Source organism: Tursiops truncatus, chromosome 7 (assembly GCF_011762595.2).
Source record: "Tursiops truncatus isolate mTurTru1 chromosome 7, mTurTru1.mat.Y, whole genome shotgun sequence".
Classification (NCBI taxonomy): Eukaryota; Metazoa; Chordata; class Mammalia; order Artiodactyla; family Delphinidae; genus Tursiops; species Tursiops truncatus.
In genome coordinates, this window is record NC_047040.1 from 105,878,699 (window position 1) to 105,897,696 (window position 18,998).

At 37.8% G+C, this 18,998-nt stretch overlaps 1 protein-coding gene across 2 annotated transcripts in view; it reads left to right on the forward strand.

The window, feature by feature from the left end:
- The window catches only part of CNTNAP5 (contactin associated protein family member 5), an 877,416-nt gene extending 859,355 nt beyond the window's left edge, over window positions 1-18,061 (forward strand). For both annotated transcript variants that reach the window (XM_033860287.2, XM_019931771.3), the window contains exons 22-24: window positions 12,941-13,159; window positions 14,786-14,857; window positions 17,110-18,061. In XM_033860287.2, coding sequence (XP_033716178.1) covers window positions 12,941-13,159; window positions 14,786-14,857; window positions 17,110-17,306 — 488 coding nt within the window. In that variant the 3' untranslated portion in view covers window positions 17,307-18,061. The remainder of the gene's footprint in view (window positions 1-12,940; window positions 13,160-14,785; window positions 14,858-17,109) is intronic.
- The last annotated feature ends 937 nt before the right edge of the window (window positions 18,062-18,998 follow it).

An 18,998-nucleotide genomic window follows, 5' to 3' on the forward strand; every position in this document is an offset into this window, starting at 1 on the left:
GCCTCCCTTTATATGGACCCTTATGATCACATTAAGTTTACCCAGATAACCCAGGATAATCTTTGTATCTCCAGACCCTTAACTTACTCATATGATCAAAGTCTCTTTTGCCAAGTAATGTAAAATATTCACAGGTTCTGGGGATTCCGACATGGACATCTTCGGAGGGGGGTGCTTATTCTCTGCCACACCATGTGTCTTGTAAACCAAACTTCAAGGCATATACAATGATCAGTTTTACCCATAAGGAATCTGAGACTTAGAGAGATGAAGGGGCTGCTTTATGATCATCATGTTAGAAATATTTGAATGAGTTATTTTTATTTAATATAATAATTACCAATTATATATTGGATAATAATCTAGACACAAAAAGACAAATATGCCATCTCTCCCTCCCCCAGACCTGGGAGCAGCACAGAAGGTTTGGTTCCCAGAAAGATCAGCTGCCAGGACCAAGGACCAGTCATTGCTATGCACATTGATCAATATTGCCCATGACTGGTCTCCATTCGGTCCCTACAGAATAGCTCGTTTTTCCTTATACAGAGCAGCCAAATTTAGGACATTCAAACTAGATGTGAGGATTTTTGCAGAGGTCAATATATGACTGGTCAAAAATAACTATTTTTTAAACTGAATGTGTGTATGGTGGGAGGGGTGGATACACACACACATATATTCAGTTTTAAAGGAAGTTATTTTTGAATACCTTTCTTTCTTCCTTCCTTCCTTTCCTTCCCTTCCTCCCTCCCTACCTCTCTCTCTTTTCTTCTTTTTCTTTCTTTCCTTCTTCCTTTTTCTTTCTTTCTTTCTTTCTTTCTTTCTTTCTTTCTTTTCTTTCTTTCTTTCTTTCTTTTCTTTCATTTGTTCTTCCTTCCTTTCTTTCTTTCTTTCTTTCTTTCTTTCTTTCTTTACTTCTTAATTGCTTCCTTCCCCCTCTCTCCCTCACTCCCCCTCCCTCCCTCCTTCCCTTCCTTCCTTCTTTCCTGCCTTCCAGAGATTGCCTTATATGTATTCAACTGACAGTGTTGATTGCCTACCCAACATCCATTTTGACTTATTTTTCCCTTCCTAACAGAATTCCAATTTTATTTAAGCATTCATGCTCCTCTATGAATTCATGTGCTTGTGGGAATATTGTCTTCATCTGCAATCCCTGAAGATTCCTCCTGATTGGTTTGAGCCAGTGATTCTCAAAGTTTGGTCCTGTGGTCATTGGGAGGGTGGACTCCTTACACCTTTTCAGGGAATCCACGAGGTCAAAACTATCTTCATTTTAATAATAGATATTAATGAACTTTATCACTCGTGTTCTCTCATGCGTGCAGAATGGAGTTTTTCAGAGGCTACAAGATGTGTGATGATATCACCACTTAGATGGCTAATGGAATGTGTACTGTGGCTTCTTCAGTTTTCATTTCTAACACAGATCCAAAACAGATCCAAACAGATCCAAAACAGATATAAATATCAAAAATCTCTTCAAGATTTTTTTTTTTTTTGCGGTACGCGGACCTCTCACTGTTGTGGCCTTTCCCATTGCGGAGCACAGGCTCCGGACGCGCAGGCTCAGCGGCCATGGCTCACGGGCCCAGCCGCTCTGCAGCATGTGGGATCTTCCCAGACCGGGGCACGAACCTGTGTCCCCTGCATCGGCAGGCAGACTCTCAACCACTGTGCCACCAGGGAAGCCCCAAATCTCTTCAAGATTTTTAAGAGTGAAAATGGATCTTTAGACTAAAAACAAGTCTTAAAAACTGCTGATCTAATCAAATGCTTGTGGTCCCTCTCCATTGCCAGTGATTGGAGTAACATAAACCTGGGACACAATCTAGCCAATGAGAAGAAGCCTTCAGGGTAGCTGTGTGTATGTGGTTCTGAGAAAGGATTCTCCATTCTTAAAAAAAAAAAACAAACACAGAATTGAGGCAGCTTTTGTTTATGTATTTATGTATTGCTTCTGGACATTGTTGTGTCTAGATGTGATGCCTGGAATTGCATGACCACCTTGTTCCAGCCTGAGGATGAGACAGCCAAAGAGGAGAAACCCTGAAATTCCATGCTCAGAGCTCTCCTTGCCTCTAAACTCCTTGTTATTTGATATAACTCATCCCTGTAACATTTAAGTCTCTGCAAGTTGGATTTTCTGTTACTTGCAGCAGAAAACCTCCTCACAAAATATGCATTATGTGTAACTCTGTAAACAATAAAAGAAATAACATCAGATCACTGGAGGTGCTCAGTATGGCTTTTACTCCTTTTGGTACTTCTTTTAACTTCATAGCTAGCTAGTAATTCCATAACAGAGTAGAATATATTTCTATAGGTTATTTTTGGACTCTGTTAAAAGACTCTCTGTTAGGACATGCAGGGCTCTAGTTTTGCTCCTTTCCTTTAACAGAGTAAACAACATAAATCAAGACACATGAGTTGTCTAGTTCTGGGCCCACATCAAATAAATAATCAGCACCCTAGGATGAATTCTTTTTGTATTTTTAAATCCCAAAGGAATGAGTTTATACGTCAACTTGAGCATCTCAGTGTTAAAAGTCAGAAAAGTGACTTTTCTGTGGAAAATAAGCAGAATTGGCATTGGGAGTATGATATCTAGAATTTTAAATTTGGATATATATTGCTAAGGTTTTACCAATCCAGTAGTCACTGTCATATATCCATAGAACTGCTTTTATGTAACGCATGTAACTAAGGAACCCAATTTAAAAATGAAAACTATAGTTGAGCCCATGAGCTATTCACTGGAGATAATGAATTCTCAAATGGTAGAATTTTGTTGACCGAATCAACTTGGTTATTTTTGTATGTTTCTTGTAATATTAGTGTCTGTCTGTCTGTCTATCTATCTATCTATCTATCTATCTATCCATCCATCTATCCATCTGTCTGTCTATCTATGTGTATGTATATATTTCTACTTAAAGAAGAGTAATGGAAGACCTACTATATGCCAGATCCTGTGCAATTGAGACCCATTTAATCATCCAAAAGAATGTATTTATCAACGTCTATGCCCAAAATACTATGTTAGTAAATTGGCAGTCAGTGGAAGGAAATAAGGAAAACTTCATCATAAAATGGATTGTCTGGAGTGGGGCTTTCATCCTGAGACCTGAAGATAAGGAGCCTGTCATGCAGTATTTGGCAGGCATCTCCTTGGCAGTGTGATGAGCAAAACTACAAGCTCTGACCCTTTAAGCCTATGGTGCCATTACAAACAGAATAGACACTGTGATATGTAGCAACCAAATTTACAGGGTCACTCAGGTTCCATAGAAACTATTTAGTTAGCTTTAGGTAACAAAGTGCTTAGAATAATGAAGAGAAATATTCGATGAGTACCATTGGCAGAGCTGCAGGAAATATTAATGAAGTTCTCATCAGGATTGGGCTTCATCAAAGAGAATTCCACATAATGTGTTATGAGTGTGAATGCAAAAGTAAAGAAACTAAATGCTTGTAAATGGCCAGAATAAAGTTTTAAATATATCTGAACATCCCTGATAAGACTGCATTACTGTTGATATTAGGAAACATTTATTTTTTATTTATTAATTCCTTTTACAGTTTACAAAATGCTCTCTGTGTTAGACACTGTGTCCTAGTTGGTGAGGCTGGAAATTAGAAAGGAACAGGTTTCTTGAAAGCAAGAATCTGCCAATCTTGTTGAAGGACAGACTTGTAAACATAATGGTGAAATAAAAGAAGTGCCTTAGAAGTAAGCAAATGCCTTGGGAACATGGAGAAAGTACTTTCCTAACTCCACCTGGTCCCTGCCCATCTTTTCAACGTCGTCTTTTGCCTTATTTGAAGGTAGAGTTAACTTGATTATTTAGTGTTTGAAATGTCATGGACTTTCTCAGTCTAGGCTTTGTATAGGCTTTGCTTTGTGTCTGGAACTCTCTGCCCACCCTCTCATGCATGATTTTTGTCTATTGATCACCTAATACATTATTTTCCAGACCATCTTTCCTAAATTAATGTTTCTCAAAGTGGGGTTCCTGAACCAGCCGTTATTGTAAGTGTCTAGGAGTGTATTTTTAAAATGCAAATTCTTGGATACCTCCACATCAGACCTACTGAATGAGATTCAAAGATATGAATTTTCATACATTTCCCTGGAAAATTAATTTGCATACTAAATTTGATCCCCACTGTCCTAGATTGTGTCAGGGGTCTCTTCTGTGGTACCAGAGCCACAATGATGTCTTCCTCCCATAAGACTTATTGCCTGAAATCATTGCTGGTCTGTTAAATATGTCTGCTAGCTGACAATTGTAAGTCCACTGTCTCACACATAGTGTGATTCTCATAGGTGACCAATAAATAGATGTAGGTCTAACAGAGAAGGAGCGGTTGTTATCCAGGTAGTTAAGGGACAGAAGGGCCTTCCAGGCAGAGAGAACATGTGCACCTACTAAGAGAAGAGTGAGAAGTTCGGTTCTATGTAGCACAGATGAGGCTGGCTGGGTGGGTGGGAGTTAGCTAGTGAAGGGCTCTAAGTCATGCTATGGAGGTGAGGTTTCTTTTCACCTTATCAACAATCAATACCTACAGAAAGCTACTAAATATGGCATAACAGAGAAAATAAGGACAGAATACAAGAGACTTAGGTATCAAACCTGGATTGGCCATGGACTGGGTAATTTGCTTTAAACAATTACTTGACCTTGTGTCTTAATTTCCCTAACTGGTAATTAGGTATAATTATCTCACACTTTCTTATTTTACAAGGATGAATATTTACATAGGCTGTACAAATGTGCATACCATGAAAAGTATAAAAGCATTAAGTAAATGCCAAATATTTTTTTTAATACAGTTTGACATTCCTCTTTCAGGATTAAAAGCTTTATTTGAGAGACATGAATATTCCCGATAGTTAAATTTTCAGACTGTTTCACTATTACTGAAAGCCACAAAGTACTCTTGAGGGAAATACTCTTTATTTGTATATATCACTTATGTCTTCCATTAATATCAAGTTCTTTATTTATGTTTTGTGATGGTACATTTTACTCTCTCGTAAGTCCAGGTTGTGTGGGTCTGAATGACTTGTATTTTGACACTTCGTGTTTCAAATGTCATCGATGGCTTTTGACATATAGCAAATGTCATATTTCATCTTACAGCAATGTCTGTTCTTAGCAAATTGCTGATCTTTTCTTTTTCATTTTCTAATACCCAGAAAAAAAAAAACTGCCTAGGTTGGCTCTATCACTCTCTTAGTGTCAAACAATTGTGACTGTGTAAAATGTTGCACATTCTGGGGCTAACATTGGTTCTGTGCTATTTTCCTTGGCATCACAAAATCCACTAGTTTTAACAGAGGGATATAGCTTTGCTTTGAAGAAATGAGTGTTTGCAAATTAATGTAGATAGTCAAGTTTTCAGATGCTTAAAGAAGTTAGTCTATACTAACTTAACCAACTGAGTCATTCAAAGTTTTAGTACTACATATATTCAGTTATGAGTCAGTATGAAGTGGAAGTTTAGTCTTTACGACAAGCACATAAGCATTTACATCTTAGTTTTCTCATATAAATGCAGTATTACTTGGACATGTTGAGGGCCCTTGAATCTAGTCAAAGGCTTTTGGAACTCTTTGGAAGACTAGTAGGAAGAATAATGATGATGATGATGATGATAATAAATGAATGTATGGGCACTGAGTTAGGAATCATGCTTTTTATATTTATTTCCACCACAATTCATGTTGTCAATACTATTTATCACTATTTTACAGTGGACAAATCTCAGAAATGAGAAAATACAAATCATATGTTCAAGGGCATAATTCATCAGCTTAGGTCTACCTACCTCCAATCCATGCTATTTCAACACCCCATGCTGCTTCTACGTCAGTATTTGAGGGCAAGTAGATAGACTCTAATGAGAATCAGAAGTGACATTTCAGTGAAATTTAAAGTGTGTTGGGAGGTATAAACTATGTCAATTTCAAATAAGAAATTTTCTTTGTAAGATATTTGTGGTTTCTCAAGGAGATGGTATATATTATATAAGGAGAAACCTTGCAGTTCTTCCTGATTGGATGGGACTCTTATATGTTAGCAGAAAACCTTGGGAAGAATGAGAAAGAGAACAGTGGCATTTTCCAGTGGTATGGCCTTTGTTTGCATTCTCATTCAACCACTTCTGAGTAGCCACATTCACTGTTAAGTTTATCTTCCATATTTATTCTGTAGCTCAGCCCATACAATAGTTCTCTTTCCTAGTTCCTTATAAATTGAATGCAATTATAACCTAAAAATTGAATAAAATGACCTAGAAAATGCATTATTTTTAATATAATCAAGAGTTTAGAATGACTTGTGCTTTCCTTAGTTTTTGCATCCTATTTCTTCTTAGCTAATTTATATAACAGTATCTTACAAAAATACCTAGGATATTTTTGGAAGGATTTTAGGGAGGCAACATAGCTTACATAAAGAGTTTGGCATTTCAAGTCATAAAGACTTTGGTTTAAATCTCAACTTTGCCACATGAGCTCCTGTATATATTTTAACATTAATAGTGTCAGCTTCTTCACTTGTATATTTTGGATGATAATAACATATACATGGAAGGGAAATAGAAATAATATTTTAAAAACAATTACTGTAAACATAGAGAGACTTGGTGGATAAAGAAACAAGACACATATACATGTTGCCTACAAGAGATTCACTTCAGATCTAAAGACACACACAGAAAGTGAGGTGATAGAAAAAACATATTTCATACAAATGGAAATGAAAGAAAGCTAGGGTAGCATACTGAAATCAGATAAAATAGACTTTAAAATAAATACTGTTACAAGACACAAAGGACAGTACCTAATGTAAAGGGATCAATCTAACAAAAAATTTATAACAATCATAAATATATATGTACCCAACATAGGAGCACTGAAATAAAGCAAATATTAACAAGCATAAAGGGAGAAATTGACAGTTATACAATAATAGAGGACTTTAATACCCCATTACATAAATGGACAGATCATCCAGACAGGAAATCAGTACAGAAACACTGGTCTTAAATGACATATTAGACCAGATAGATGAATAGATATATAGAGAACAGTTAATCCCAAACCAGCAGAGTACATATTCTTTTCAAGGGCACATGGAAAATTCTCCAGGATAGATCACATGTTAGGCCACAAAATAAGCTCTATAAACTTAAGAATATTTAAATCATATCAAGCATCTTTTCAGACCACAATTGTATGAGACTAAAAGTCAAGAAAAAAATGCAAAAAGACACAAACATGTGGAGTCTAAACAGCATGCTAATAAACAACCAATGGATCACTGAAGATATCAGAGAGGAAATTAAAAAAAATACATGGAGACAAATAAAAATGGAAACACAGTGATCCTAATTCTATGGGATGCAGCAAAAGCAGGTCTAAAAGGAAATTTTATATCAATACAAGCCTACTTCAGGAAATAAGAAAAATCTCAAACAATCTAACTTTACACTAAAAGAGCTAGAAAAAGAAGAACAAACAAAACCCAAAGATAGTAGAAGGAAAGAAATGAAGATCAGAGCAGAAATAAATGAAACTGAGCCAAAAAAAAAAAAAAAAAGAAAATATCAATGAATCTAAGAGCTGGTTCTTTGCAAAGCTGAACAAAATTGAGAACCCTTTAGCCAGACTCATCAAGAAGAAAAGAGAGAGGGGGCCCAAATAAATGAAATCAGAAGAGAAAGAGGAGAAGTTACAACTAACACCACAGAAATACAAAGGATCCTAAGAGACACCTACAAAAATCATATGTCAGTAAAATGAACAACCTAGAACAAAAGAATAAATTCCTAGAAACCTACAATCTCCTGAGACTGAAATCAGGAATATTAAATATGAACAGACCAATTAACAGTAATGAAATTGAATCATTTAAATTTTTTTAAATTAATTTAAAAAAATTCTCCCAATGAACAAAAGTCCAGGACCAGATGGCTTCAAAGGTGAAGTCTACCAAATATTTAAAGAAGAGTTAACACCTGTCCTTCTCAAATTATACCAAAAAATTGAAGAAGAAGGAATGCGTCTGGATTCATACTATGAGGTGAGTATCACACTGATGTCAAAACCAGGAAAGACCTGCACACACAAAAGAAAGAAAGAAAGAGAGAGAGAGAGAGATAAAGAGAGAAAGGAAGGAAAGAAGAAAGAAAAGAAAAGAAGAAAGGAAGGAAGGAAGGAAAAGGAAAAAAGCAAATTACAAACCAAACTTGTAACTTCTGAACATAGATGCAAAAAAATCCTCTATATATGCACTATATTCATGGATTAGAAAAATGAATATTATTAAAGCCATACCACCCAAAGCAATCTAAAGATTCAGTTCAATCCCTATCAAAATTTCAGTGGCATTTTTAACAGAACTAGAACAAATTATTCTAAAATTTGTATGAAAACACAGACACACACAGACACACAGACAGACAGACAGACAGACACACACACACACACACACACACACACACACACTAACCTTGAATAGCCAAAGCAGTCTTGAGAAAGAAGAAAAAAAACTGGAGGTATCACACTACTTAATTTCAAACTATACTACAAAACTAAAATAATCAAAACATTATGGTGCCGACACGCACACACACACACACACACACAGATCAATGGAACAGAATAGCAAACCCAGAAATAAACCCACACTTATATGGTCAATTAATCCACATCAAAGTAGGCAAGAATATAAAATGGGAAAAATATTTTCAGTAAATAGTGCTGGATATAACTAGACAGCTATATGCAAAAGAATCAAACCGGATTAATTTCTCATATCATATACAGAAACAAACTAAAAATGGATTAAAGACTTCAATGAAGACCTGAAACCATAAAGCTCCTAGAAGAAAACAAAGGAAGTACACTCTTTGACATCAGTCTTAGCAATATTTTTTTGGATCTGTCTCAGGTGAGTGAAACAATAGCAGAAATAATTAAATGGGACTACATCAAACTAAAAAGATTTTGCACAGCAAAGAAAACTATCAACAAAATGAAAAGGCATCTTAGTTGGAAGAAAATATTTGCAATTGATATATCCAACATGGGATTAATATCCAAAATATACACAGAACACAATTTCAAAATATTAAAAATATGAGTAGAGGGCATGAATAGACTTGTTTTTTCAAAGAAGACATACAGGTGGCCAACAGAAACATGAAAAGATGCTCAGCATCCCGAATCGTCAGGGAAATGCAAATCTAAACCACAATCAAATACCATCTCACATTTGTCAGAATGGCTGTTATCAAAAAGAAGAAAAAATAACAAGTGTTGGTGAGGATGTAAAGAAAAGGGAATTCTGGTGTGCTTTTTGTGGGATTGTAAGTTGGTTCAACCACTATGGAAAACTGTATGGAGTTTGCTCAGAAAGTTAAAAATGGAATATTATATGATCTAGCATTTTCATATCTGGGTATTTACCCAAAGAAAACAGAAACACTAATTTGAAAAGATCTATACACTCCAATGTCATTGAAGCATTATCTATAATAACCAGGATATGGAAACAACCTAAGTGCCTATGCCCATGGATAGATGAATGGTTAAATTCATAATTTGCTACAACATGGATGAATCTAGAGGGTATTATGATAAGTGAAATGTCATACAAAGACAAATACCATATGATCTCACTTATTATGTGGATTCTTAAAAACTAAACAAAATAAACAAACAAACCAAACAATGAAAACAGTCATACAGAGAAAAAACTGGTGGTTTCCAGAATGGGTGGGTGGGGTAGGTGGAGGGTGGACAAAATAGGTGAATGGGTTTAAGAGATGCAAACCTCCAGTTATAAAATAAATAAGCCATGGTGATATAATATACAGCATAAGAAATATGGTCAATGATATTGTAATAACTTTGGGGACAGATGGTTACTAGATTTATCATTGTGATCATTTCATAATGTACGCAAATGTCAAATCACTCTATAGTGCACCTGAAACTAACATAATACTGTACATCAATCACATTTCAATAATTTTAAAAATATTACATTATTATATAGTAGGTACCCAATAGGTGTTGACTATTGAACAAATGCATTTTTAGCAAACAACTGTTTCTTACCACATATTAGGTAACAAATTTATAAGAAGTAAATATAATCTGGAACCATCTTAACATTTTTTTTTTGCCTCTCCATATATGTAAGAATCTGAGAAATCATTATGCCGGGACTCATACTGAGAGTATTTTCTGCTATCAAGGACTCTTGTTTTCTTCATTTCTTTTCAGAACCCTCTCAAGGTTTGCATGCTTTTTATACATCTAGAATAAATTAACTTTCCTAGAGATAAGACTTGATCCAAAACATTTCTTCCATTAAAGAGAGGTGGTCATTTTCTGACATTTCCCCCTATTTATCCATGTGCCGATTCTTTTACCTGGAACTTGGATTCATGGTGGTCAGAATAACGATATCCTTCAAAGACCTTGTCACCAATACAGGCTTCTTTTTAACTGAATTCTAGGAATAAGATCTGGCAGTTTTGACTTAGACCCTTAAGGCATAGCTGCAGTGACATGTCACTTTCCACTGCTTTGAAATCCCACAAGGAAAAAATCTTCATACAAGTTTATGCTTCCCTTCTCTTGTCTTCCTTCTGTAAATACTTCTGATCTCTAACTCTATCCCATGAAAACTACCAATCAGTAGCTAATGTGCATTCTGAATTACACTAGGGTACATTGAGTTCTGTTGACACTCGACAAATAGCACTTAGTCTTAATTAAAGCTTTTTGGTGTGGAAGACTTTTGCATAACAGTGTTTGAGCAGTCGCTTATGCTCATAATCTCAGTCTTTGTAAGCATAGGATGAGAAATAGGCATACGTGATGCTTTCATGAGTACGTAACAAATAGGTACCACCACTGTAGGATATTTACAGGAATATTTGGAAGACCACAGTTTCCTCCCCACCCCTGCCCCATGTTCTTACACACTTGAAGAGTGTCGATTCACATCTCTATTAATTTTGATTATAATTAACTGGAAAGTTCTCACAGAATCTCAAGAAGAATGGAGTGGTAGGAAGAATAATAACCCACAAAAATAGCCAAATCCTAATCCTCAGAACCTGTGAATATGTTAAGCTAACTGGTAAAGAAGAATTAATGTTGCTAAGCAGCTGTCCTTAAAATAGGGAGATTGGGCCTTCCCTGGTTGAGAGTCCGCCTGCCGATGCAGGGGACACGGGTTCGTGCCCCGGTCCTGGAAGATCCCACATGCCGCGGAGCGGCTGGGCCCGTGAGCCATGGCCGCTGAGCCTGCGCGTCCGGAGCCTGTGCTCCGCAATGGGAGAGGCCGCAACAGTGAGAGGCCCGCATACCGCAAAAAAAAAAAAAATAGGGAGATTATCCTTGATTAACTGGCTGAGCCCAGTACAACCACAAGGGTCCTTAAAAGTGGAAGAAGGGGCAAAAGTAGAGAATTAGTATTAAAAGTGACTTTGGAAGAAAGATACACAGAAGTGCAACATTGCTGTCTTTGAAGATACAGGAAGGGGGCTATAAGCCAAGGAATATGGGTGGTTTGGGGGAGTTAGAAAAGACAAAGAGATGGGTTATTCCCTGGAGGCTCTAGAAAAAATGCAGATTAACAGCAGCTCGATTTTAGCCCAGTGAGACCGGTATAGACTTCTGCAGAGATGTAAAACAAAACATTTGTGTTGTTTTATGCTGTTTAAGTTTGTGCTAATTTGTTACAATAGCCACATAAAATTAATACATGATTTCTTTTCTTTTCCTGTAAGAAGAGAATGATGATAAATTAGCAAGGTTTACATGGGTGTTGAAGGGGGAGACAATAATGAGGACAAAACTAGAAAAAGCACTGTTAAAGTATGTTAATTTCTCATTTTGATCCATATGTCCATTATATGTCTTCCCTAAATGTGGCCAACAAAGTGCTTTGTTGGTGATCCCTGGCGGCAGTCTTTGATCATTTATGATGGAAATAAATTATAATTTACCTGATAGAGAGGAAAGTCCTTGTCCTCTTCCAGAAAATAAACAGATTATCATAATAAAATATCTATCTGAACAATCTAGGTCTGTTGAAACTGTTATGCCTTAAAGGGGGGAAAAAAAAAGGTTCATCCCGTATTGTAGTTTTATGTAATTGCATCACAGCAATTTGTCCAAATGATCCTTGTTAAAATAAAGAAATGGGCTACTGAACAATCTTACCACAAATCTTGAAGACAATGAGACATTTGATCTTGTCGTGAATCATAAATGATTGCCTCATTATCTTTTATAAAGATTCAAGGATACTTTTAGAGATTGATTTCTGTCATAGAAAATCCACGCTCACCGATCAGTACCACGGACAGAACTAAGCATGTGAAAATCTTGACTAGAAGGTCGGAGTACAAGCTGCTTAAAACACCAAACATGATAAACTTCTGAGAGGACCACTTTGAATTCTAACCACTCTGTCTTCCTCTTTTCATTTTTTTCTTGCTATCATTTTGAGTGAAATGTTGTAATAAGCTTTGTAGTATGCTTGAATTAATCACCAGAATCCATAAATAAATGGTGATGGAGATAATGATCTAAATTCTATAAAACATCTAGAGTGTAGAAGAGACTTACTAAGTATTCGTTACAGTTCATAAAATACATGAATGAAAATTTAGAAGTTTGAAACATTATCGCAAAGCAAGATAGCCCTAGCAATTTTCTATGATATGTAGTTGATATACTGACACTGGTAGTGGGGGTAGAGTTTGGAAAGAGGAGATAAAGAGAACTGGGGGACAATTTCCTTTATTCAAAAAATAACGAGGTAATTTCTGTAATTTCAGACATTACTTAAAGTAGATATGGAGCATAGTTTAAAAAAACTGACTGTCTTTCATGTTACAGAGAATCTTGGATTGGATTCTGAAGTTGCTAAAGCAAACACCCTGGGTTTTGTTGGCTGTCTGGCTTCAGTCCAATACAACCATATAGCACCACTGAAGGCAGCCCTGCGCCATGCCACCACCGCACCTGTAACCATCCAAGGGATATTGACAGAATCCAGCTGTGCCTCGATGATGGATTCGGATGTGAACGCAGTGACAACGGTGCATTCTTCATCAGGTGTGCAAGAAAATACTCAAGGGAACTTCTCTCACCAGTGCTATTTTGATGTCTTCAAGAAGCTTCCAGGCTAAAGGCTAATATTACCCAATTCCTTACCTTGTATGATTACAGGTGGTTAAGAATTATGACTGATTTCTTAGTGATATTTAATGTGCTTAGATAATCCTAATTTTAATGAGTAGTTAGAAATAGATATATGTGTATATATTTAACTGTATGTACATTAACATATATGTTATTTAAAAAAAGAGCAGCAAGCTTGAAGGCACATTGATCTGTGTTGAAATCCTTGCTCTGACACTTATTGGTCTGGTGACATTGAGTTACATACATTTTTGAATAACAATCTGAAAATATATATATATATATATATATATATATATATATATATATATTCGCTATTGTTTAAGTGGTTGCTGCTCTAAGGATTAAAGAGTTTAGGGGTCGGGAAGGCAGGCTGGTTGTTGATCTATCAATAATACAATTCATGTGATTAAAAGCGACCTTCCTTGATAAAAGGAAAGTCCCACAGGACTACCATCCATATACCTTCTCTTATTTTGCCGCTTCCTGAAATACCTTTTCTTAGTCACTGTCATCCTACGTATCTTGGATGTTCTTAGGATTTATTTTAATCAGGTGTGGTCATCAATTGACGAATAAGTTATGAACTACAAGCAAAGAAAGGGCACAGAGTTTTGCTGCTGCCTGCTCATCACCAATCTTGGTGTTTTCTTGGCAATGGTCAGGTATGTATACTAGAAAGAACCTGAATACGACACTTGGCTAACCTTGATTGGAATTCTGAATCTTCCATGAATGAACTACAGAACTTTGGGCAGGTTACTTAATGGCTTTGGTATAATTTCCTTATCTGTGAGATTGGAAAAAATTATAATCAAGTTGTAGTCATTTCCTGAGGATTAAATGATACAGCAATACTAATGAGAGGTGCTATAGGTCCTGACAATTTTATGTGCACTATATGCATACCTATAGGATCATTAGCTCCCTTTAATACATTTGCAGATTGCTATTTAAAAAATGTATGTAGCTCACTGTCACCAGACCAATAAGTGTCAGAGCTAGGATTCGAAACCAGGTCTATGTGCCTTCAAACTTGATGCTCTTTGTTTTTTTTTACACCGTATATGTTAATGTACATATAGTAAAATGTGTGAGGGTTTCTTGGGGGTGCTAATTCACCAGCAATTTCCCCTCTCCTGCCAATGGAGTCAGAAATCTATTGTAATTAAAGAAACCTCTGAATCAGAGGCAGGTGTGCTTGAGGGAAAAAGTCGTTGACATGCATAGGAACTGTCCAGCAAATAATAAAGGGACTTCAAGGGTAGGCTGAGAGGTAAGCTGCAGGCCAAGGCAGATACGAGCAGAGTACCACCATCATGTCTTTTAACCTCTTGTCTTACAACTTACATAGAAACGAACAGGGTCATGAAACTATGGGGTGTAAGCAGTATACTTAAAATGCTTTTCTGGGTATGTTTGGCTTCCTTCCAAAATGCCAACTATTTGAGAGCACCTGGTCTAATACGCAGGTGTGTCATCACAATGCCATATTTCAGATCTTCTTCTAGGACTTTGAGTGTCTTTTACACCTTTCAGATCTTTTTGGGAAGACAGATGAGCGGGAACCACTCACCAACACAGTGCAAAGCGACTCGGCTCTCATCGGAGGTAAACCATTCTTTGTGGCGGAAAGCAGAAAAGACATCAGTGGTTCTGTGCTCTGGAGAAACTTACCTGAATCCTTCCTCAGTGTGGCTATCCAGCACCCAGAACCCTGCATGATCTAAGAACGTGAGGTTTTTCATGAATAATCACACATGCTGGGATGATCAAAGGCACCCTCCCCTCCAAGCCCGGCACCAGCAGCTCTATGAAGGGATCCCTCCAAGAACCACCAGGCAGCTGAGCGCATAGTCAACAGTTGGATAATTTACTTTGAGACAGGCAGCGTGCATCCTGTCGATCTCATCCACTTGTCATTTTTCCTAAAGCACAAAGCAAACTAATAAAACTACATATGGGAAAAAGCCATGTTGGGGCAGACAGATGGGCAAATCTGTAGTGCTGTTGGGTTTTCTCCACCGAGTGGATCTAATGAACACGGTGAAGCCCACGGGACTGTAGTTTCCGATCTAGCAGCACATATGGTTACAGAGGAAGCTCCTGTCCGCTCTGCTGTGAGCTCCGCTCTCCCTCCCACCCCCATTGCTTTTCCATTTTCTCACAGCCTCTTGGCCTCACTGCTCTGTATCCTGCCTCAGCTTGGCTGTTGCCTCCAGGAGCTTGATTTTTCCATCTGGGCCTTGCAACACGGAATGACTCCCAAACTTGTCTAATGTAAGATGCCTGTGAGAGACAGAATTCATTTCCATCTGAGAACCATGGTCCTCACAGGTGGCCCCATCTCTGCTTTCTGACAGACTAGATGGACTAATTCACACCAGATGGAGTTCTGCTCTTAAAAATCGACAGTAACCATTTATTTAACTGCTATGGAAAGAACCCCCACTATGGGTCAGGACCAGTGCTAAGTACAAGAATACAAGGCTGAAAGACATGGGTGCTGCCCTGCAAGAGCTCACAGTTTGGTGGGGGCAAGGTGGGGTGGGATGGGTAAACAGGTAACAATAGAACCAGTGAGTAGTGTTTTAGGCTGGAAGGACAAGTGGCAAGGGGAGCACAGAAGTGCATTGTTACAATAAGGTTGTGAGGAAACACACACACACACACACACACACACACACACACACACACTTTCCTTAAAGAAGTTCTTCAAATGTCTGACCTGAATATCTACTTCAGGGTAAAGAGTCCAAGTTGATTTTTGTTTGGCGACAAGAAATATAGGAAACCATTTGGTGCCTGTTTCTCTTCCTATAATTTCTCATTTGACAAATGGAGAAAAGACTTTTGTGACTGCTGACTTTTTCCCACCCCGTACAGGCTTCTATGAGTCTGTTTAAGGCAGGAAATTCATCCCAACCCCTGAGAAAAATTCCTGGAGGTTCACATCCTCCCACCCTGAATAGAGTAGAAACTGGTTCTGTATTTCATCTCTAAATGCTGCAGCTCATTCCGCGGTGTCACTCACTGTATCCAATTTATTTCTAGGTTTGTTAACTTACCTGGTTTTACTCTGCCTTGTAAACTTTGCTGACTTTGCTATTCCCTTCTCAAGAGCCTTCCTGGCAAGGGTAGGGACAAGACCTTAGGGTCAGTGAGGACAGCTTGCCAAGTAGGTCCCATAAAATCACATACAATCAAAGTAGGGTAGTATCTGACACAACAGGGCAGAAGTTTGCCATTGCAGTTGACTCTGGAGGACAGAGGGGTACCATCTTCAAACGAGCCTATACCTTGCAGAGTGCACAGCAGGGTAGAATGCCCTGAATATTTAGTAAGCATTTCATTATTAATAAAACATTTTTAGCAAAGCAAAAATATACCATAAACAAGTTTACATCCATAGAGCATGTATTGGGAAGTGAGATATCTGCATATTTTCTAGGATGCTAAAGTAGTTCTAAGGTACTTATTTGCAAGATGACAAAGAAATTTGCTAATTAAAAATGATTCAGACACATTCTTTAAAGCAGGTCTTAAAGGAATTTACTAAGAGATCCTTTGCTAGTCTGATTCCATATCTATTTGATGGCTTTCTTAGTCCATTAAATAAAACCTCCTCGTACTGAAACTGGCTTGAGCACTCACTAGCCTGAAAGAGGAGGTTTTTTTTGTAACTGAAGCCTGAATGCATTTCAGCCTGTGTTTATTTCTGGACATGCAGCAGAGTTTGTTGTTTGTTTGTTTTTTGTTTGGTTCTTTCTCCTAAGTGCCTTTCTTGTCTACTTTGCATTCTCTCTCTTGACCAGATGATCTGTGATAATCTCCCTCTCTCTCTTGTCCCTCTTTCTCAACAGGAGTAATAGCAGTGGTGATATTCATCATCTTCTCCATCATCGGCATCATGAGTCGTGTCCTTTACCAGCATAAGCAGTCACATCGTACCAACCAGATGAAGGAGAAGGAATATCCAGAAAATTTGGACAGTTCCTTTAGAAATGACATTGATTTGCAAAACACAGTGAGCGAGTGTAAGCGGGAATATTTCATCTGAAAAACTGCAGGGCCACCTCATACTCTTCCTTTGTTGCTCATTTTTGGTTTCTCCTTCTCCTCTTTCTCCTATCTTTCATTTTGGTCGTCCTCTTTCTCTTTTTTCCTTTTACTTTTAGAACATACCTGCATTCACCACAGCATCTATCCCCTCGAACCAGCTCAGAATACCAGGCAGCTATGGCGACTGCCTTCCTCTGTGACACACTTATAATGGTGAAAACGATCATTCAAGAGACTGATTACTTTAGACAAGGAAGAGACACATGTGTGCACATGTCCATATTCAGTTCCATATTTCCACTTTCTAAGACGCAGCTTTCAGTTCTGCAACCATTCAGTCTTTCAGGCTTACCTTGAACCTGAGCTCTGTGACTTCGGCATGAAGCGGTCATCCTCAACACCCTTCCCCATTTCAAGTCCACTCCGACCAGGGAACTCAGGGTACCAAAACAAGATGCTAGGGCCTGGTTTGTGTCAGTGGCACTTTAAAAGGAACAAGAGAGGTTTGTTGTGTGTTAATTTTCCCCCCACAGGAAACCCATTACCCTAACTCATCATCATTGTTCCCTCTGACTCATCCCCTGAGTATTTCAAATATAGGATTCCTGATAGTTGTGAGCTATTGCTTTGTTCCTTTCTTACCACTCTCTTCCAGGGCTGACACTTTAGAACAGCACACAATAGCATAAACCTAGAGGAAGCATGGAAAATAGTCGCTTGAAACTAGGAGGTAAAAAGAAAGCTGCTAGGAAGTAGATGTTCTATAACTTAAAAAATGCCTCTTCCAATTTTGTGAGAAACGCTAGCTAAGTTATTCCTGGCATTATTATATTGATAGATATATATATCATTGCTGCAGCAAAAAGCAATTCAAATAAAAGTCTAAATTAGCACTTGGTACCATGAAAGAGCTTAAACCACCTTAACCCAGCTTTAAAGAAAAACAAAAACAAAAAACAAAGCAAGACAAACAAAAAACTGCATGAAAGCAAAGAAATACCAAACAGAATTCTTTCCTTCCCTCCCCTCACTAAAGATATGGTGAAGAAAGTAAACACAGGTTTCACATTTTAGAATAGATATAATAATCCATGTCTGTCCACTGAGCCATTTCTCTAGGAGGTTTAGGATGAACTGATGTGTGAGGCATTCTGACTAGCTCCAGGGAGACCCCACTGCATAATCTGAGAGGAGCCCTTAAGTCCTACAGCACATCACATTTTCAGATGTGCTTCATCCTATGTATATAAAGGCCCCACACACACTTCTTTCTGCAGGCATAAACTCCCAGATGATGCAGTGACACATTTCAGGGTATCTGCCCCTTTTGATACCAAAACATCCATGAAACACAGTCATTCCTTCAAGAAGTTATCTTGGGCACATACACAAGGTGGTGGTACGAAACCTGGTGATTTTGCTGTAGTGATATTCCTCACGCTTTGCCTCTGGTCCAGCTTCAGGAAAAAAGATAAGGGGGAAAGGATATAAATGCTCCGGTAAGCTGGGAATGCGAAGAGAATGGTCCACAGACGTGGAAATTACTTGCTGATTCTCTTTACAAGACAGACTCGATTTGCATCCCATCTTGTTCTCCGTGTGTCTGTCACTTCTGACTATTTAACACTTTCCTGCATGATAAGGCTCACAAGGAGGAACTCCTCAGCTTCACCCCATTTCAGGTCTATTC